General features: G+C 45.1%; 1 protein-coding gene across 2 annotated transcripts in view; it reads left to right on the top strand.

Moving 5' to 3' along the window:
- ELP3 (elongator acetyltransferase complex subunit 3) overlaps positions 1-22,581 on the top strand; it is an 85,647-nt gene that overhangs the window by 51,372 nt on the left and 11,694 nt on the right. For both annotated transcript variants that reach the window (XM_048937362.1, XM_048937363.1), the window contains exons 11-14: positions 1,313-1,403; positions 5,258-5,323; positions 10,913-11,140; positions 14,989-15,070. In XM_048937362.1, the coding sequence (XP_048793319.1) occupies positions 1,313-1,403; positions 5,258-5,323; positions 10,913-11,140; positions 14,989-15,070 (467 nt within the window). The remainder of the gene's footprint in view (positions 1-1,312; positions 1,404-5,257; positions 5,324-10,912; positions 11,141-14,988; positions 15,071-22,581) is intronic.

Consider the following 22,581-nt stretch of genomic DNA (forward strand, 5'->3'; position numbering starts at 1 on the left):
CTTGCCCCCTTGCCAAGTGTCTCACACTTCTGCAAACTAAAGCAGCACAAAGATGAAGCCTTTAGGACCCTTGAAGACCTTTTCATTTTATACAGCTGATGCCAAAACCAGTAATTGTTAATGATTTGAATGCAAGTCCTCAAGGAACTGAATAGATCAATTAATACGTTTTACAGAGGTCATCAGACAGCTGCTAGATGGTGATGAGTTTCAATCACTACTGAACCAAGATGGATTAAGCTAATTACATTACCAATTCCCTGAACCATCCCATTCTCTGCGTGTTTTTGTGATACTCTGTTCTTTTCTTTGTCTGTGAAAATATTCAAAAGAACAAGAGGAGGAATACTGACCAAGAAATGTATATAAGCCACATTTGAAGACCAGCCTGCTGTATAACTTACTGAAAGACTTTCACATGTGTACAGTCCTTGTTTCTCTGTAGAGGATCAGAAGTATTTAGTTGTGCAGTTGGGTGGTGTTTCATCAGAAGTGCCACGGTGGAGCTTCAGCAGGAAGGGGAAGAAGAAGGGTTTGCAGTTGCTGTGGAATACTGCATTAGACAGAAGGGGAGCATGGTTGGGATGTCCTATTAATTGTCATGCTTCTTTTTCAGCTTTATTTGGTTGCATAAATCCTCTGTTTCCCAGAAGTACAATCTGACAGTGAAGGCAGTGAAGAAGCCAAATCTGCTGTTCCTTTCCAATTTCATTTTAGAACCTCCCTTGGAGAGCTCGAAGAGAGGGTCTTGCCATTTGCTGACCCACTGATTTATGTTCCCACAGACAGACTGTGGGCTTTCTGGCTGGACTTTGCTGCCAATCATCGATTCAACAGAACTCTCTCTTTTAAGCTTCCCAATATAAACATGTTGTAATTCTGATGAACTTTCCCTTACAGTCATAGAGCTCAGAAAGACGCCGTCTGGTTCCCAATTGCTGATCTTCAGCAGAAGGCGCCATGAAGAGTGACTGATCTTGAGACCTATGCTAGGCATGGGCTGGAAGATCTTTCTTTTTTCCCTTAGTGAAGATCTAAAGGCAAAATAATAACCTATTTCTCAGGGTTGTAAAAGCCTACTTTTGTCCTCAGTCTTTTTTACTAAGCTTTCTCCTTCCATTTTCTTCCTGCTTTCAGTTAATTTTCCCCTGTGTTATTTCTTGTTCAACCAAAGACTTGAAACAAATGTAATTCAGATAAGTTCTGTGCTCTGCTATTTGGGATCTTGGCCGAGGTGACCATAATGGTGCTTTATGGTGAAAGTCTGCTAATGCAGTTGCTTGAGGTTGTTTTGTTTTCCTTTAATACACAGAGACATCCCAATGCCACTGGTGAGCTCTGGAGTGGAGCATGGGAACCTGAGGGAGCTTGCCTTGGCCAGGATGAAAGATCTTGGGACACAGGTAAGGTGTTTGTCAATCAGTATTTGGGCAGAGCTGCTTGGTGACATCACACAAAGTAACATCACGTTTGAGAAGAAGTGATCAGAATACACAATAGGAGCCAGTTTTATTGCTGAATTAGAACAATCTGCCAGCAGTTTTAAAAAAAAAACAAAACACCTTGATATTTCAGTAAAGCTGGACTAAAACTTGCCTACCTCTGAAGGCTCTTGGTAATAGTTTGTAATATTCTATTTTTTTTTTGACAGGAGGAAACCTTTTAAGCTAGAGAAAAGGATTTATTTTTAATTTATGCTATTAGAATTTCTCCTTCATTTCTTTTTCCCACGCATGCACTTACTTGACTGAACAATTGGAAGAAAAGCTCTTAGTCTGAGGCCAGACAAATCTTCCAAGAGACATTTCAGCGCAAACAAATGAGACTTGATATTCCTGATATTTCTAAGGTCAAATAAAAATACGAGCAGGGATGGGGAGAAGGAGGGGAAGAAGGAAGTGCATTTATCTTTGAAGTCAGAGGCTGATAGGTGTACTCAGCCTTGATTTTTCTCAGGAGGTTGCTGAGGCAGTCAGCATTCACAGTACCCCACATTGCCTGCTCTGACACCGCTTGCTGGTTGAACCTCTCTCCAAAACCCAGTCATCAGCCACAGTTTGCAGGTCCTGTAACCTCCAGTGAAGTTATGTCCAGGCTCTGCCTTTTCTTGGGACAGCCAGCTTGACAGACAGAGCATCACACAAACCCTGTGCTCCTTCTGACTGTTCCAAAGGGCTTTCATTGCTTTGGTGTCCTGGTGCAGAGGCAGATCCTCATTGCAACAGTTCCATGCATCTGTGATGTGACGGAGTGCTCCCTCCTTCTGTCTCACCTTTCCTTAGAGAGGTTTTTAAGGCATTCCTACATCCAACTGAATGGGAAAGAGGCAAGAATGGGGCGACCTATTCTATAGTGAGAACCTGGCTTTGCGAGGAGGGAACTGAAAGCCAAATCCAGATGGGTGGCCATGTGTGCTTCTGGGGCTACTGAGCAAGTTAGATTTTGTGTAATTCCAATTGAGGCATGGGGGATGGAATGGTTTGGGGGAAAAAAAACAACAACAAAACAAGTGAAGGAGCGGTGTGGGACAGTGCAGTAATGACAGTTTTTGCAGATGTAGCCTTTAATCCTTTTTGCTTAAATACAAAGGATGCTGAAGAAGCGACAATAAAAGCTTCATCTCTTAATAGCTCCACATAAACTTGTGCTGCTGAACCATATGATTGGTGTTTAACGTGGATAGTCCTTACTGCCTTTTCCATCTCACTTGGATCTTGCAGCTGCAGTGCAAAAGATCAGCAAATAAACTGCAGTGTCTTCCTTCCTGCTGGGCTTTCTTTATCTACTTAATCTCTCCTAACCTGCTGCCCTGGACTTCCTCCTTAAATCATTCCTCACAATCTCTCTCCAGTAGCAGGCCAAGATTTGGCAGAGAGCTTTGCTGGCCACAAAATCTCCTATCCCTCCTGCTGGCTTTTCACTTCTAAACCAGGCAGGGGAGACAACCTCCGTGCTGCAGCAAAGCCTTTTCAATTGAACTCTTCAGGGCTACTAGTGAACCCTTCCTGGGTTGGGTGCTAAAACCACATCATTTCATCTGAACTTGATCAAGACCAGCTGGAGAAGCAGGAATATCTGATCTATGGCACTCAGCTGAGCCCAGTAACGGAGCTGACCCATTAAGGGCTTGTCAAGCTGGCAGTCTTCGCTGTTAGAAGAACCAAATCTGTAAAAAATTGCTGCTGTGCAGATGATTATAGATTTTAATTTAGTGAGGCAGAAACACTGCAGCTGGTGGAGTGAGAGAGCAGTCTGCTGCAATACAGCTTGAAATATAAGGTACTGTTGTGATTTTCTTGTATTGGAGGAGAAAGCGATAAATATGCTTTGTCCTTTCATCCCTGAGCTTGGAAAAATAGAGAAGGCCAAGGCAAGGACCTTTGGGAATTCAATATTCGTAGGCTCCCTAGCGGAGCTGAGCTGGCTGTGGCAGTTCTGGCTTATCCCATCTTTGGGATATGGCTTAATGAGTTTGTTTAAGGGGTGGGGATCAGTTTATGCCAACGCCACAACTGGTGTCTGTGAATGCTGGAAAGGACTCATGAGCAGCTTTGCTGGAGGTGCAGGGTGCTTGGCCACTGGGTGCAACTGGAGATACATGAACGTTGGATTGAGACACTGAGTTTTAGAACATCTTCCCAGAATATGTTGTCCTGAGGTTCCTCATGAAGTGTTCAGCCTTACCGTGCTGTTTGTGTAGTCAAAAGTCATAAAGCAGAGAAGAGTTTGTCTGCTCTAGCATCCTGGTAGTCCAGTGAATCCCAGTTTCACCGTAGCCCACAATAACAACCACAGAATCACAGAATCACAGAACCACCCGGGTTGGAAGGGACCCCAAGGATCATGTAGTTCCAACCCCCCTGCCTAGCAGGGCCACCAAACATACACACTCAGATCAGGTTGCCCAGGACCCCGTCCAACCTGGCCTTAAACACGTCCAAGGACGGGGCATCCACAACCTCCCTGGGCAGCCCGTTCCAGGGCCTAACCACTCTCCTAGTAAAGAACTTCCCCCTAACATCCAACCTAAATCTTCCCTCCTTCAACTTAAAACCATTTCCCCTAGTCCTGCTGTTGTCAGCCCTTTTGAAGAGTTTACTCCCCTCCTGGCTGTAGGTTCCCTTCAGGTATTGAACATAACAACCGTGCTTCTTTTCCTGCTATTTGGGAAATAGTTATCTTCTGTTGACAATGGAATTCAAAAGCATTCAGAGAAGAACGAGGCATGAGATAGGGCCATGCTTGTGCTGGGTATCCTGAATTTCTGTGGGAACTGGATTTTCACACGCTCTGTTCCTGTCTCAAAGTCTGGCTTTTGTAAGTACGCAGCCAGGGAGGCCTCATCACTGATAGAATGATTACAGCCCGGTGGCCAAGGTTGTCTTCAAGTGCTGCAGCACCTGTGGAGTGAGCAAGCCTTTGAAACAGCTGCTTTGAGTAAAAGTACTGCTTGGCTGACAAGAGTTGGATTAACCTTCACTTTGGATGTTAGGATAAACCTGCTAAGACGTGCACGTGTTTTGGTCTTTGCAGTAGGACTGCTTATGCTGTCACAACTGTTCACTGATGTGAGTGGCTGCCAAATTACTCAGCTTCCACTGGTTCTGCTGAGATGTACAAAAGCTTATGCAAGATATAATCCATCTCAGAAGCACTGAGCTTGGAGGCTTTTCTCCTCTTCTGTCTGACTTCTAAAGGAAGAAAGATTTTGGTTGTCTTTATTTTCTCTTTTGTTAGTCCCAAGCATTTGTGATGCACCGTGGAAGCCAGATTAGCATTAGACTTGGGTAGGACCTCTACAGCAGTTCTCGTGTGATCATTTAAGAGCAATAATAGGCTTGTTGAAAATAGCAAAAGCATTATTTAAAGACTTTAGCACCTTAGCATAAATTTGCCAATGTTACACCTTTCAAATGTAGGGTAAAAATGAATTATGCCAAAACCTTTCTCCGTTCTTTTGTTCATGTCGACTTCCCCTCCATACCCTAGTAGTTGTGAATCAAAGGGTGCATTTCCTCATGATCCATAATGGTTGCTTAGTGAAGTTATTTTTTTACCAGCATGTCTTTCCTTTTAGCATTAAGACCTCTTTCCAAGGTGTATTAGGGTCAGATTGGTGAGCATTTTCATTTCAAATTCATCTTTGTAACTACATACTATTTCAGCTTAATTTTGAGCCCAATGGGTGGCTGGAAACCTGTGCATTTCAGAGCCTAATGTATTTGTTCTTTGTGTTTCTTTCCTTTTCTTTTCCAAGTGTCGTGATGTAAGGACAAGAGAGGTTGGAATTCAAGAAATTCACCATAAAGTGAGACCATATCAGGTAGGTTTTGTCTCCTTTCTAGGAGCTTGCTTCAGACACAGTTTTTTATGTGCGTTTGAGGTGTTGGGACCCATTTGTTGCACATCCATTCCTGTGGTTTGCCTTTGTAGTTGGATCCGATTTTCCATTTATTTTCTCAGCATGTTTGGATGTCTTTTCTTTAAGTGCTGTCACGTGCTGAAATTTATGGACCACCATGTTCAACAAACTGACTGTAGTCACCAGTTATTTGAGTATTTGCACTACAACTCTTTCTTTTGCTTTTCAACCTTCCCTTTTCTCCCCCCTCATTTAAAAACAACAACAACAACAAAAGATTTAGAATGTACCAAAACCACTGTACATGCATACTGAGCAGGAATGAATATTTAGCAAGATGAATTCACAGCCTTTTGTGGGAAGGCTGTGTTTATGTAGGCAAACAGTGCGTGTATAAATCCACTTCTGCACGTGTACGTATATATTTCTGAGTAGATCCATTTAGCATATGACACATATGCTGTGTTTTTCCTTCCTAAAATAGCCCACATAAAGATTACTGTGCTTGTTTTATAGAAAGGAAAATATGTGCTGCTGAATTTCAAATATCCACTTCAGGAAACCAATTCTGTGTCTCTAATTACAAGAAGGGATCTATCCTTCTGGAAAGTGGTTAGGATGTCCACGGCCATGTATTGGACTCAAGGGGATGAGCTTTCTAAGATCACATTGGCTTGGGATCCACAGAGTACAGTCATTCAGGTTGGAAAAGACCTCTCAGATCCCCAAGTCCAACCCAGCCCACCCCACCGTGCCCACTGCCCACGTCCCTCAGTGCCACATCCCCATGGTTCTGGAACACCTCCATGTTTGGTGACCCCACCACCTCCCCTGGGCAGCTGTGCTACTGCAGCACTGTTCTTTTGGAGACGAAATATTTCCTAATATCCAACCTGAACCTCTTGTGGCACAACTTAAGGCCATTACCTAGATATGTATATGTATATAGGTATGTATGCTGTGGCCAATCAATGCAGCATGGAAGTGTATAATGATCCCTGATAAATTATCTTGTTCTTACCAACTTTTGTAGGAACTGAGGCTGTGCAGACTCATTTGTACATAGGCCATTCAGCCTTTCTGCTCTCTTCCACTTATCTGATCTGTGGCCACTTCACAGAACATCTTCCAAAGATGCCCATTTTCATCAGTGATCTGAACTGTACATTTCTTGAATAGTTAGCAAATAGCTTATCATAGGGTTTTCAAAGCAGTGTTAAGTTGAATATTCCTTTTGTTAAGCTCACCTATCCGAGTGGCAGGAGGATGTCATTATGTAGTCATAGCAAAATTTGTCATGACAGCAAGCAAGAGAAATATTCTGGAAATGGTGTAATTTTTCATGAGCTACAGACTAATGACAAGGTATGATGTTTTCTTGGCTTTGTAAGTAAACAACACATCTTCTTGATAAGAGAGGCTATCATGTCAGAACAAAAATGAATTAATTGTTTCCTATAATTAGTTGCACTTTATGCAGCTTCTTTCTGCTAAGGATCAGTAGGCTGTATGTATTTTTGTAATGGTGATGGTGTGTCTGCTTTTGAAAGTCTTTGAAAGAAAAAAATAAATCAATTTGGAGTAGATTACTTGCCCATAGCTGCTTATTTACAGAGCTGTCTCTGAGCTCCCTTTTCAATTAGTGGCGTTTCTCCATAGCAGTGGAAGGTACTTGCTTGCTCTCAGAGTGGTCAAAGCTGTGCAGCTCTGTGTAATAGCTGTAAAAGTGCTCTGGTGAATTGTCACTGTAAAGAGATGTTGGACTGGCAGTTTTTGAAGGGCAAGAGGCAGTAACACTTCCTGCTTTAACACTCATGTAGGTTTGTATCTGTAACAGGTAGATGCTACTGTTTCTGCAAAACATGTTTTTTTTTTTTCTTTATTAAGATAATGATCTTCATGTAGAGTGAGAGCAAGGCAGATTTTAGAGCTCTTTTAGGTTGAGTGTAATCTGCAGTTGGGTTTTCCCTTTATTTCTCAAGGTAAGTTTGGCTGTCTACCAATGGATATCCCGTCCCTGGAGGTGTTCAAGGCCAGGTTGGATGGGGCCCTGGGCTGCCTGGGCTGCTATGAAATGTGGAGGTTGGTGGCCCTGCGTGTGGCAGGGGGTTGGAGCTTCATGATCCTGGAGGTCCCTTCCAACCCAACCATTCTGTGATTCTGTGAAAAGTCTGTGTATTGAATATGGTGGATGTCCATATCTACCAGCCAACCTGGAGGTGACCCAGCCCTGGAGGCTGACTTTGGCCACGTTTCAACCAGTATCTGTCTCAGAAGAAAAAGGTTTTGACCATCTCATGGTCACTCCAACCTCTTTGAGGGGGATTGTATGGGGAATACAAAAGATTTGATTGAGCAGGGACTTCTCTGATTCTCAGTTCATGTTGTGTGGTACGTGCTATACGATGCACGTAACACAAAGCCTGCTGGTGGAGGTTCCTATAGGCTTGGTTCACTTTTGCCTACCAAAGCCTTTTGGATGGGCCAGGGCATCCAGGCACTACTGAAGAGCTAGCAACCACGCCACGTTTTCTGTATTTTTTTTTGAGCTTGCTCTCAGGAGAAATGAAAAGTTTTCCAGTCTTGCCATTTTGAACTCTCAATATGACATTTTCTGCTTTGTTTTTGGAAACAAGCATTGAGTTGCGGTGCTTTTCCTCAGCAAGTTCCCCATATGACTTGAACAGCAGAACGTGGTTCTTAAAAACCCTCGTGCTCTCCCATTTCCCTGTATGTTTCCATTTTCCTCGTGGCATTAGGTGCACACCAGCAGACCTGGATCAGCCTGTGCCAGCTGTCCTCAGTAAGCTGGAGCGTAGTTGTGCTTGCAGAGAATTTGGCATGTTGGCTGACATCTGTTTGGGCTCTTACCCCATGAGCTGTACATCAGTGTCGAAATGAGCCCTGCTTCCGTAGTCAGTACAGGATTTAATTGCCAGTTGCCTTCACCCGGGCTTTGTCATGGAGCAGAGCAGGCAGGAGACAGGATCCCTTATGGCTTTTCTGTAAACAAATCTTTAATTCATGGGTTTCTGTGTATTAAGGGATTTGTAGAAGAAACACAGAGATCCTTTGCTTGAGTTTTTATAGTAGTACTGGGAAGAGCAATGGCAAGGTGTACACAGGGATCTCGCACTTCATGAGGTTCAACAAATCCAAATGCAGGATCTTGCACCCGGGTCGAGGCAACCTCTATTGCCAACACAAGCTGGGGGATGAAAGGATTGAGTGCAGCCCTGCTAAAAGAGACCTAGGGGTACTGGTGGATGGGAAGCTGGATGTGAGCCAGTATTGTGTCCTCACAGCCCAGAAGGCCAACTGTATCTTGGGCTGCATGCAAAGCAGCATGGCCAGCAGGGTGAGGGAGGTGATCCTGCCCCTCTACTCTGTGCTGTGAGGCCTCACCTGGAGTACTGCATCCAGATGTGCAGTCCTCAGTGCAGGAGAGACGTAGAGCTGTTGGAGTGCATCCAGAGAAGTGGCACAAAAATGATCCCAGGGATGGAACAGCTCTCCTATGAAGACAGGTTGAGAGAGCTGGGGCTGTGCAGCATGGAGAAGAGAAGGCTGAGAGGTGACCTGAGAGCAACCTGTCAGTGTCTAAAAGCAGAACTACAGAAATGAAGGGGACAGACTCTTTAGCAGGGTCTGTGGTGACAGAACAAGAAATAAGGAAAAAATCTTTTACAGTGAGGGTGGTGAGGCACTGGAACAGGGTGCCCAGTGATGTGGTTGATGTCCCGTTCCTGGAGACTTTCAGAGTAAAGCTGAATCAGACCCTGGGCAACCTGATCAAGCTGTGGTATCCCTGTTCATTGCAGGGGAGTTGGACTGGATGGCCTTCAGAGGTCCCTTCCAACTCTAAGGATTCTGTGATCAATTCTGTGTGCATCATCAGGGAGTAACTGTTGGATACACCAGTGTCACCCTTATGCACGGGACATCCACTGGTATTGGCCATTCACATTTGAATTCCTAAAGTTGAAGGAGTGTCTCAAAGTGATGGTGCCATAGTGATGTGATGGTTTTAGTTTTGCTCGTGGGTTGGTTTTTGAAGCAAACGCTCTGATCATTCCCTGCTTAGAAAGCAATGGGAAGCGCGGGGCCCTGATGCCTTTCACATAGATTTAGAAAGCACCTTCCATGAGCACACTACTGTACACCATACATTAATGGGTGCTTAGTTCTAGGGGTGAGAGTAGAACTGGAAAACCCCAAACATGTACTGTGGGGTCATCAGGTCCTCAATCCTGCAGGCTAGATGGGGGCTGCTACTGCTCATCTGATGGGCAATGTGGGAAGGAATGTTGGTCTGCTTAGCAGCTGGGTGTTGCAGGTGGGCAAGGGAGCCCCTGCAGCAAGGATGGGTGTGTATTCCAGCTATAGCAGCTCAATTCAGAGCACGAATAGAGTGACTCATCATGTCACCACAGATGTGCCTTTACTATCATCAGCGACAGGATACATCAAATTAACTGAGTGAGAACTCTACTACAAAGAAATGCAACTACCATTGTGTGAGATTGGATCAGGTCTCATGTTGCTCTAAGTCTGAACTTCTGTAGTTTCTTGGGTCCTGGGGCTGCTCCTTAGTGTCTGAAAAGAAGTTTTTTCCCTTCTCTCTGCTCCCTTCTCCATCAGTTATTCTTTATAGCTTCTAGGTGCTCTGCAGTACCAATTTCTTCTACCCAAGCATGATCTATATTGTGTTCTCCACAGTCAGTCAGCCCTCACCTTGCTTTTCCCTTCCACTTGTTGTGATCTTCAGTACTGCCTTTATCTAGATAACTATCAGAACTGGTCAGCTCTTGGGGTACCTGTTGGGGTGGGTTTGGTGTCTCCATCTGAAGAAGATTCCTGCAGATTGTATAGAAGGTACTTGTGTAATTTATAATGTGGTGCAAGGAATTCTGGAACTCAGTAGGTGCTCAACACTGTTTCAGATCCACTCCTCTTGCAGTTTGCACTTGTAGTTATATCCAGTGTGTTTGCTGGAAGGAACCAATTGATACTTAGTAAAGTTGGCTGCTTCACAGACACCTCAAGTCTTTTCTTTTGCAAAGCAGCAAAGACATGGCCCTAAAAGCAGGTCTGATGAAGGCAAATGCAGCACTACTCACTCTACGTCAGTTAATTTGTCTTTAGAATGGAAATTCAATTATAGCAATATTGGTTACTGGAAAGAGTTGCAGAAGCTCCAGTATCTTAAAAAACCTGCTTTTAGATTGCTGACTTACCAACAGGTGGCCATGTGGGTTACCAGCCTTTCTGGAAAGCATGCAAATAGGCATTGAAGACTAGTTCAGTCCCACTGATAAATACATTTCTATTAAAGTAGTCCATGTCTTTAATATGACTACAGGAATATCAGTTCTTACCCAGTATTGCTAAAATCCATCTAGAATTAAATTGGCCTGTAAGAAAGCACTTCATGTTTTCTCTGAATCATAATAGTATACAAAATTGGTTTTTGCCTTTTCAGTGTGTTGCTTAAGTATTTTAACAGGTTTTTCTTCTTCATATTCCTCATTACTTCTTCTCTCTGACCAGATTGAATTAATTAGAAGAGATTATGTGGCTAATGGTGGCTGGGAGACCTTCCTGTCCTATGAAGACCCAGAGCAGGACATTCTCATTGGCCTCCTACGACTGCGAAAGTGCTCAGAAGAGTCCTTCAGACCTGAGCTGAAGGGGGGTGTTTCCATTGTGAGGGAGCTGCACGTGTATGGGAGCGTGGTCCCAGTGAGCAGTCGGGATCCTTCCAAATTTCAGCACCAGGTACCTCAAACCATCTTTATTTTTCATCTGTACGTCCTGCTCCTCCCCACTGCTTCCAGTATAATTGGAGAAGGACCTTCATTCATTGTTTGGATTGTAGTGTGCTTCTCCATCTCCAAGCAGTTGGAAGAGAAGGTTATCAAGACTAGTTAATATGAATTCACCATGGGGAAGTTGTGCTTGATCAGCCTAGTAGCTCTCTATGATGTCCTCACTGACTGGATAGAAGGGAGGAGAGCAATGGATGTTGTGCACCTTCACTTCAGCAAGGTGTTTGATGCTCTCATGACATCCTTGTTATGAAACTTAGAAAATGTGGGATACATGAGTGGATGATGAGGTGGATTGAGAACTGGCAGGCTGACAGAGCTCAGAGGGTTGTCATCAGCAGTGCGGAGTCTGGTTGGAGGCTGTTCCCCAGGGGTCAGCACTAGTCCTGGTCTTGTTCAGCATCTTCACTGATAACCTGGGTGAACGGATAGAGTCCACCTTCAGCAAGTTTGCTGATGATACAAAGCTGGGAGGATTGACTGACACACCTGAAGGCTGTGCTGCCATTCAACAAGGCCTGGACAGACTGGAGAGTTGGGCAGGGAGGAGCCTGATGAGGTTTAACAAGAGCAAATGTAGAGTCTTGCACCAGTGGAGGAATAACCACATGCACAGGCTGGGGGATGACCTGCTGGGGAGGAGCTCTACAGAGAAGGACCTGGGATCCTGGTGGACTACATGTTTGCCACGAGCCAGCAGTGTGCCCTCGTGTCCAAGAAGACCAATGGGATCCTGGGGTGTATTAAAAAAAGAGCATGGCCAGCAGAGCAAGGAAGGTGATCCTCCTCCTCTATTCTGCCCTGAGGATGCCATATCTGGACTACTGCGTCCAGTTCTGGGCTCCCCATTTGAAAAAAGACAGGGATCTCCTAGAAGAAGTCCAGTTCAGGGCCACAAAGATGATGAAGGACCTGGAGCATCTCTGTATGAGGAAAGGCTGAGTGACCTGGGACTGTTCAGCTTGGGGAAAAGAAGACTGAGGAGGGGGATCTGATCAGTGTTTGTAAATATCTAAAGGGAGGTGGAAGGCAAATGGATGCAGCCAGGCTCTTCTTGGTGGTGTGTAGCAATAGAACAAGGAGCAGTGGCCTGAGACTTGTACATAGGAAGTTCTGTACAAACGTGGAAGAATTTCTTTACAGTAAGGGTGATGCAGCACTGGCACAGGCTGCCTAGAGAGGCAGTGGAGTCTCCTGTGGTGTTTTTAAAGACTTGTCTGGATGCTGATCTGTGTGACCTATTGTAGGGAACTGCTTTAGCAGGGATAGGACTCGATCTCTTGAGGTCCCTTCCAACCCCTGCAGTGCTGTGATTCTGTAATAAACATGCAATTGAATTTGAGCCCCTTCTTGCATTTCACGTGCTGAAATCCTGCTGCTTCTGAGGTTTTGCTGCTGTGATAGTGTTCAGGCAGTTGCTACTGCTCTGACAAAAAAAAGCATGGCTGAAAACTGTCTGCCTTATGTCTGTACACTGTGAGAGCCCATCTATGCTGGTGCTCCTTTGGCTTTCGAGCGTCCCTGGTTCTGAAGTGTGTTTCCTTTGATATCCTGTACTGTACATCAGACTTCACTGCAAAAGTAAAGCAGAGGGGACGTGTCCACTGTGTGGGTGTATTTCCTTCTAAAATGGGTCTTGTTCAGTAGAGAAATTTCACTTCTGAAGCCTGAAGCAGTTGCAGATGGGAAGGTGAGCAGTTTTGAGGCCTGCCCAGTTTTCTTTCAAGGAACCATTTATTGAACAAAAGAAATCTATAATCCCTATTACCGAAACAGAAGAAATTCAGCTTTGGTTCTGAGATGTTTCCTGGTGCAGGTGGTTTGGAGAGGCTTTTGAGTAAAGCCTCTTAGTGATGCCCGATGGTTTATTTTTGCTTCAGAGCCACTTGTGAGGCCATTTCGTCTGTATCTTAAAAGCATGTGAAGAATGGACTGGAAAGCTGTGTTTCTAATTCCTCACAGCGAGTCGTATGAAAATTGCACATTATGCCTCTGCGGAGTATAACGTGCTGTGGCTTGCAGGGAGCAAAAATGGGAATTACATTTTGCCCTGGTAGATGTTGAACCTTTCGAGTGAGCTTTTAAAAAAGCAATCGGTTTGTCCTCTGTGCCAGAACTGCTCAAGGCTGATGTTTTAAATTAACTTCCTTGTATTTATTAATCATTCCCTGAGTATATGTGCATTAAGATGCAGTTTGGCTAGACGCTGATGACGTTTAGCCGTGAGGCAGAGACTGTTTAAAAACAATAATTAATAAGGGAATAGCGAAGGCATCTACTGTAAAATGGCTAACAGTTCCAAATTTTGGAAGGGAAAACTGGCCATCCAAAGTATTAGAGAATAATTTAAAAAGAAGTTGCCAACTATGAACATTAAAATAGGCTGGAAGTTGGAATGTCACGGTACATGACGCACTGTTCGTTTGCAATAGTCGGTTGTCGGGACATTAAGCAGAAAGAGTTCTTTGCAGTTGTGGGGACAATTTCTGATTAGAACAGCACTTCAGAAGATTTCAGTGTATTACTTAAAAATGCCTGTAAGTGTTAAGTGCTTTTTGAATTAAATCGCATCCGCTTCAGTTTCAGCGCAGCCCCAGTCTGTACATTTTGTCAGGAAAAACAGATGAACAAAGAGCCAAGTGTAATTCCTGCATCCTAATGTTACAAGTGAATTAATCCAATCAATTATCCCCAGATATATAGGACAACTAAGTTAAGTTAAATAGAGTGGAAAGGCTATTCCCTTGTTTCGAAGTGTTGTTTTGATGGCAGTAGTGTTCATGCTGTGCAAGATTTCCAAATGTAAATAGAGGCATGGATCTGATCCAGAATATTAACGTGGTCTTCTGCAATTCCTTTTGCTTTGGCATCTTCCTTTCTATGAGCTGAGCCTCGTGGCTGTGCCCTGAGCTCCGGAGAGTGGTGTGGTCTGCAGAAGGCACACGGTGCAGGTTTTGAAGATGGCCCCAGGTGGGTCCTGTAGATGGTAACAGCTCCTGGAGGGCGGTGAAAATAACAGCTATGAGGCAACAGGGCAGTGATGGCACCAGAAAGCCAATGGTTGTATCAGAAATGCCTGTGGTTGTATCAAAAGGCCAGTGGTAGTATCAGAAATGTTAGTGGTTGTATCAGAAAGTCAGTGGTTGTATTGGAAAGACCAATGGTTATGTCAGAAGGGTCAGTGGTTATATCAGAAAAACCAATGGTTATATTGGAAAGGCCAGTGGTTATCATGAAAGGCCACTGGTTATATTGGAAAAACCAACAGCAGCTCTTTGGCTCTGCCACAAGGTGCCATGGTGTGGCCACATCCATTGCAACTGATGTCAGACTTGCAGTTCATGAGCATATGCAACTGCATTCAATGTCCGTGCTCTGGATTTGTTTAATTCCCAAATAGAAACCCAGGTATAGCAAGACAACTGTCAGGATGGGTGATGGCGCGATTGTTGTTTGGTAATTTGAACAGGACAGACCTGCTCAGTGCTAACTTGGCTGTCACAGGGTTCAACTTCGTTCTGCCTCTGCCCCTGAGAAGCTGTCAGGCACTGGAACTGCCTGTGAATAATTTCATAATTAATAAAGAAACACAAAACCCAACCCAGTGGTGAGAAAGCTGCACCGTGAACTTCAGCATTAGCATGTCTCTGTACAGTGCTCCTCCACTAAGATTTTGGTCATTCCTGGGCCTGTACATAAGAAGTCTCCTGGAACTGTTCTGATGCTTGCAGTCTGACCTTGCTTCATGCTTTCTGTTTTTACAGAACTTATATTCTTGTTTTTTTTCTTCTACTACAGGGATTTGGCATGCTACTCATGGAGGAGGCAGAAAGAATAGCCAAGGAGGAGCACGGGTCATGGAAAATTGCTGTCATTTCAGGTATCTTTGCTCTATCCCCCCCTTTTTTTTCCTCTTAATCTGAAAATAAATCCACTACAACTGATGCCAACTGCTGTGACCATTGAAATGAGCATCAGCTTAGTAACTGAGTTGAATTCCAGCCTGGCTCCATCCAATACAACGCTGCCGTGGTGAGCAGCGTGCCAAAGGATGCTGCAGGGAGCCATCCTGCTTTGGCTGCCAAGGAGCCTTGGCCATGGGTGCCTTCCTGCTCCCAAGGCTGCAATTTCTGAGCTCACTGCTTCGGCCTCGTTGCAGGTTGTTACTGCTGAGGGCTCACTTTCCAGTGCTTGTGAGGATAGAAAATTGCCAGCCTCCATTTTAGAGCCCTTCTGCAAGTGCCATCATTAGGGTGGACAGATGTGCTTTTAGGATACATTAAGCATTATCGTGGAGAAGCAAGCTGTATAAGAAAGCTGCAGCCCTTTCTCCTGTTTCATTTGCAAGGCACTGTGACTGTGGGGGGCAACAGCAGCTCATGGTGTGCATGTGTGTGAAGTCAAGGTCAGGACTGCCTTTGTGCATTGATTTATTCTGATGTTAGTGGCTACTGTGGATATAGAAAGTTGTTACAGGCATATAGGTAACAGAGGAGGCTGGCCAAGTGGTGCTAAGGAACTTGGCCAAAAGAGCTTCAATACAGACCTTATATAAAAATAATAATCCTCTCTCACCCCACCAAAATAAACCACTGAGAAGCAGAAAACCATCAGTTTGATCCAAGCTGCTGAGTGCTGAATGAAGAGCCTGTGTGTGTGCTTGCTGCTGGGTCCTGTCACGGGCTGTCTGCAAACTGGAGAAGGCCAACAACTCAACAAGTGCCTGCAGTGAGGGCCAGCATCTGAGTGAGGGTGAGGTGCAGGTCATAACCTGATGCTTAGCATGGAGATGTGGCCCTGAGGGACATGGGTAGTGGGTAGTATTGATGATGGGGCAGCAGGTGGACTTGATGATCTCAGAGCTCTCTTCCAACCTTGATTCCATGATTCTGTGAGTGTGCGTGGTGATGATGGGTTGGCAGTTGGACTTGATGGTGTTAGAGCTCTCTTCCAACCTCACTGACTCTGCATTCTCTGGATTCGTTGCTCTTAAGACATAAGTCAGTGTTTCTCTATTTGCTGCAGCAGATGAGTCAGTTTGAATCTTGTGTGGCTGAGAAATGCCCATACCTGGTATTTCCTCAAGAAAACAGAGAAAGTGGAAACGTTTTCTTTTGTACTAACAGCATCCTGACTTGGGATGCGTGGGGGAATGTGTGGTGGTAATCCTGCTGCGAAAAGAACATTTCGACAAGAGCAGAAAATGTGCAGCAATTACTAAAGAGAAAAAGAGATCTGTTACAGCATTCGTGGTACTAATTTTACCTGTAGTTTAGCAAACTGATACACAGAATGTTTTCTTTGCGTTGAAATGCAGTGCCAGGAGTCTGCCTTGGTTGCATGTAGTTTGTGTCGTCGCAGGAAGATCTCAGCTGTGATTTTTATCTTCATTTTCCCCCAGACTGTAAAGTACAATATGGTACAGTTTGTCTTTATAACAGAATACTGCAGCATCTGCAAAGAGCAGTTTTCCAGCTGTTTCCTTGGAGATGTTGTCGCTTGAATTTCAACTCTCCTCTAAGTTTTATCTGAAATACAAATGCAGCCAGAAGTTCTTTCTCCATTGGAGGATGAGCTTGCTTTTGCTACTTCTGCTTTCCAAATTCATTTTTAATCTGGGAACCCATTGCAACGTCTCCAACATATTGCAAAATTTTCACTGCCATTTGGAGAGAAACACAGAGGAGAAATCTACTTCAAAAATATCTCTCATAGGGCTCTTTCTCTCACTTTTGTACTGCATATTTTATTAATGCTTTGTTGCAGTGGTTTATTTAATGGTGTCCTTTCTTCAGCAGTGTTTTCCAGCGTGGCATTTCATGGCTACATTAATACTAGTTAATTAAATAGTGTCAGAACACCCAGTGTGTGTGGAATGTGGGAAATGGGTATATCAGGGGGCTCCAGGAGTCATAGAACTACAGAGTGGTTGGATTTGGAAGGAGCCCTTATAGGCCATCTGTCCCACTCCCTGCACTGAGCAGGGACACCCACAGCTCCATCAGTGCTCACAGCCCCATCCAGCCTGACCTTGGCTGTCTGCAGGGATGGGGCACCACCTCATCTCTGTGCAACCTGTGCCAGTGCCTCACCGCCCTTATTGTAAACAACTTCTTCCTTGTATCCAACCTAAATCTCCCCTTTTTGAGTTTAAAAACCATTTCACCTTGGAAATGCACTTAATTCCGACAGATAAAGATAACTTCAAAAGGAAACGTTTTTGTACAACATTAAAAAGAAGTCAAAAACAGGAGAAAAAAAAAAGAAAACAAGGACAGAAGAAAGCCCTGTGCCTAATGTGCATTCAGTGAGGTTGCAGCAGAAGCGTTGCTGTCCTGCCCAGGCAGCTTGCAGCCCTTCTGACAGCCACCATTCCTGCCCCCTGCACCGTGTCCATCAGATCCTCACTGCTTCCAGACCTCTCTCCTCCACAGCAGCACATCTGAACTGCCAGAGCTCATTTTCTTTTGTCCAGATGCCCTGGGGGGCTCCAGGCTGCTTTCTTCCCACGTGTGACCCGGTCAGTGTTCTTAATGACACATTATGTCACGTCCCCACAAGTGTGGATGTCCTTTGCTCAGTCAGGTGCTGTGTCTTGCACTTTGCCACATCTTGCTCTGAGGAGGGCTGAGATTCCTCCCCCCTCAGCACATTTTCACCTTCACTATCAGGCACTGCTATCAAATCACTGATACAAACCTGCAGCTGAGAGACAAGCGAGTAATTTACGATTGCCTCCTGATTAAGATCAGTGGGACCGTGATAATCCGTTTGGGGTGAGTGATCCCAGCGTCTTTCTCCTGAGCCAGGCACCCACAATCATAAGGCTGTGAATGGAAATGAAACCAATCCCACCCGTTTTCTGCAGTCCCCACAAGAGATGAGGTGGTTCGTGGTTGTCAGTGACTCATCCCCCAGTCTGTTGGTGCTGCTCGAGCGTACTGTCTCATGCATTTAAGGAAACTGCTACTCCTGCCTTTGCCTTTCGCAGTTACAGATAATAACAGAGGTTAGGAACTTTCTAAAAGTAAATCTGATGCATCATACTGGTGTTGAATTCACCTGAAAGGTAAAACATGAACTTGCGTGTAAATCAGAGGGAAAGTTCTAGGGCACGTTTGATGGTACTCTAAAGTATCTTAATTTGCTCGTGTAAATAGCCCTCTGGTCTCCCTGGATGTAATAAATCACTCAAGTAATCAGCATCCCATACTTGATGTTGGATGTTGATTCGTGGGCTGCCTTGGAGCTTGCTGACTGGCAGGGTGTGCTCTGGGGGCCATAGGATGGAGCTCTGAAGCACTGCAGGAGGATGGATGGGGTTCAGCAGGGCTCCCAGCAGCTCCGCTGCCATTGGGGGGCGGTTACTGTTAGAAATGCCAATCTCACTGGATGTTAATAAGAGAAGAAGTGGCCTGAGATAAGTGGGAATGTGGGAATGGTAATGAATTGGCTCTGTGATGATTGCGTGCTTTAGATGGATAGCCTTTGGAAAGAAAGTGATTAGATGAGTTTGGGAAAAGCCAAGGAGAAACCCATGCTGGTGGATTGGTGCTATGAAATAGCTGCCGTGTAGTTCTTAATGAACTTCAGTGTAGAAGGTTTAGTAATACAACAACTTTGAAAATAAACCTGATAGTGTCTTAACTGGGATTTCAGTGTAAGGCACGAACAGGAATATTGTTCACAGAATCATATCATGAATGGCCTGGGTTGCAAAGGCCCACAGTGCTCATCCAGTTCCAACCCCCTGCTGTGTGCAGGTCACCAACCAGCAGCCCAGGCTGCCCAGAGCCACATGCAGCCTGGCCTTGAATGCCTGCAGGGATGGAGCATCCACAGCCTCCTTGGGCAACCTGTTCCAGTGTACCTTGTTGTTCTTAAGCAAGGGCATGGCTGCAAACCCCAGCATTCTTGGTTTGGTAGGAAGCTTTTCTGTTTTTATATATACATACAGACACATGAAATATCAAAAACCTTTGTTTGTAGCCTGTATTAAAGTCACATGGCCTATAGTATAGTATGGAGCAGGGACTTTCACCTTTCTTTCATCAGCTGTCCCAGCTGAACATATTTTGGAAAATGGGAGCCAGTCTTTGTTTATTAAGGCTTTGTGCATACAAATGGTCCACAATCTCTAGGCAATAGTGCATGGAGATAAGTTATTTTAAGTTTTGGAAATCTGATCAGTTCAGGGGTATGGAGCGTTCTGCCTGTTCCTAGCGTGCCTTTCTAGAACCACAGGATCATTCAGGTTGGAAAAGATCTCTAAGTTCACCAGGTCCATCCCCAACCCATCCCATCACTGCTCACATCCCCACACTTCTGTAACACCTCCAGGGATGGTGACCCCACCACTTCCCTGTTCCAGCCCCATCCAGTTGTATGGATGAGGATACCTTCTTTATGTTCTCCCTTTCCTGAACGCCCCCTTCCCCATTCTCAACCCAAACGATTCCCTAGAGCCTACAAAGCCTCAATAATAACAATCACAATGATAATAATATCAATAGAACACAGGTAGTGAGTTTGGGTTAGTCAGGATGTATTTAGAAATCAGACTCATGAAGAAATGGAGGTGACTTCCACACGAGTGACGTGTAATGCACTGCGGTATAAATAGACCTGAATCAGAACTGTGAGCAAGAGCAGTTTTTAAGGGTTTAAAAAGGAACAGTTTTCTTTCATGGGAATCTTCCTCTCTGACCAGCAGTGTTCCTGCACCGCCCACCGGTGCTAATCCTCCTTTTCAAGGCTGCAAGAGGTGAAGGGATAAAAGCTTGTTTTCCGTGAAAGCTTTGAGTGTAGATTTCCTCAAGTTGTGGGTTTTATGGTCACAACCCGAATTTGATGTGGGCTCACTGTCCAGCTCTCCAACTGCTGCTTTAGGCGAGCATTACATGTGCCTTAAGGCAGGCTTACCTGCAGCATGCAGTGCTCACTGCTGGAGGCTGATGGGGATGGGACCATCCTGCCTGGGGTACCAGCAGAGCAGGGTGAGGACTTCTCCCTTTGTCAAGAGCTGAATGCTCGTGAGAGTTAGCAGATTTTCTTTCTCAATTACATACAAACAAATGCCATCGGTGCCTGCACTCCTTCGGAGTACATTTGCTTGTGCTCCTAGGAGTAAATTTCAGTGCTTCCCAGCGGACTCCTACCAGAGTATGTTGTTCTCCCTGCTGTTCTTGGAATAAGCAGGTTCAGCTGCACCTGTCTTCTTGTAATGCATCTCTTTGCTCTTAGAGGTGTTTAATCTACAGGCAGAAGGGGAGAAAGACGCAGCAGGGTTTAAGCGGGTTGCCGTCGCTTATTACAGCAGTGCCTAAAAAGCATGCAAGGTTACTTCCAAACAAAGGAAAATCTGAGGTCCCTGGTGTTGGGAACCCAGGAGCCATGGCAGGCAGTGAACCGGGGAATGATGTACAGAGCAAGCTGGGCTCTACAGCAGCTGCCTCACAGAGCGTCTCGTTAAATATCACTTCATTTGAAGAGGGCCGGTGGGAGCAGCGCATTTAATTGACTATGGAATCAATGAGTGCTTTTGTAAGGGAAGATGAGCGTTTGCAAGGCAGGAAGGGCACTTTGGGTTCTGGTACCACGGAGGGAAATGATGGTACCGATGTGATGGGGAGTGAGAGAAGTCATTGCTTTGGGTGCTGGTGGTGCAGCGTGGTGTCTGAGCGTTTGACCAAGCAAACCAGAATCCAATCTTTGCAATAACGGGGCAGAGCCGGCGCTGCTCTCCTTGCTCCTTCGTGCCCCCCACCACCTAAATCAAAGAGCAAAGTGAAAAAAAAAAGCCAGTGGCTTGTTTATCATGAAGTCGTTGCTCATTTAAGGTAATTTTCTGCATGAGTGGTGCCTTTCTACTCTTCTGATGTGAGTAGTGTATTAGTATGCAGGCTTGGGTAGCTGAATGGTAGACCCTGGAGGCATCACTCCATTATTCAGAGCTCTGGGGAGGTCTGATCTGAAATGTCTGTTTTTCCATTTTCCAGTATTTGTAATTGCATGTGTGTTTTCTTTGCCTTTTGTTGTTGTGGTTTTTTGTTGTTGTTGGTTTTTTGTTTTTTGTCAGTGTTAGTTTTTTATTTTCTTTTTGCTTCTCGTTGTACCTGCTTTGAATTTACATCTTTTTCCCCTCTAAAAATTCCCCCCCTCCCCCCCCAGACTATACTAAAACACATGTAAACACATTGCTTCTCTGATGTCCACAAGTCCTTTAGGCACTGGAAACATCCAAACATGGTACTTGAGCCCAGTGTCTGGGCCAGGGAGCTCACGGTGCTTGTCATCACTTCCCCCTTTCTGGCAGCAGTCAGTGCTTGAGCTCTGAGTTTAATGCTTGAGTTCTGCAGTCAGCATTTCCTCTCCTGTTGGAAGGATGCTGCTCTTCCAATCCCTTCCGCTCCTGTTCCACCATCCGAGTGGCAGGTGGGATCTGGGTAGGTTCAGTGTGGAGGCTCTATCTCCCTTTCTGCACTCTGCAGGTCTCAGCACTTTCCTTTGGGAGTCAGTGAAGAGCAGTTGCATGCAGTGACTCAACCATTGCGGGTTTTTTTTCGGTCAGAAACAACAGCATTCAGGGGATGATTTAGAACAAACAAGCAAGCTGAGCTCTTGTTACCCGTGTTCCTCCCAGCCCGCAGGGTAAGCACAGCACAGTTCTTGTACCTGTTGTTCCTCTGTCCCATTTGCAGCACGTGTGCTCCAGATTGTGGCTGTGCCACATCAGTGTCACTTCTGACACTGCAGTACTGGGTGTCTGGGAAAGGGAAGAAATAGCAGGTAGGGATATGCCATCTTCCTGCCCTCCAGCCGTTTGCTGCCCAAGGACTTCTGGAGTTGCAGAGAGTGCCTTTGTATTTGATAGGCCCCGGGGACTTGCTGCCTTGCCAGTCTGTCTGCCTGCAGCAGCTGATAAACTTTTCTCCCCATCCCTTTCCATTCTCCATCCTTTTCTGTGAGCTTTCTGGTGTTGGTTGGAACGCCTCGTGTTGTATCTTGATCTTGGGAGAGGTCATCCTTCAGAATAAGTCAAGGTGGACGAAGGACAGCCCTCTTTGTAGGTTTTCGTAGTGTCTCCTTGAGCATTTCCATTAGCTTAATTTTGACTTTGCTGCTTGCATCCCATAAGTAGCCCCATGGATCCTTAGTCCTGTAAGCAGTTGTATGGGACGCGCACACCAGTGACCAAGGTAAGACGTGAGTTAGTGGGCGTGCTGGGGATGGGTTGGGGTTGGACACAGTGATCTCAGAGGTCTTTAACAACTTTAATCATTCTGTGGTTCTACGACAGCTAGCCTGGAGTTTCTACACTGCAGTGCTTTGGTTTCAGGAGAATTTCATGTTTAAAGAATTGCACCATTTCTTTAACACAGCACCAGCCAT

Source organism: Lagopus muta, chromosome 2 (genome assembly GCF_023343835.1).
Source record: "Lagopus muta isolate bLagMut1 chromosome 2, bLagMut1 primary, whole genome shotgun sequence".
Classification (NCBI taxonomy): domain Eukaryota; kingdom Metazoa; phylum Chordata; class Aves; order Galliformes; family Phasianidae; genus Lagopus; species Lagopus muta.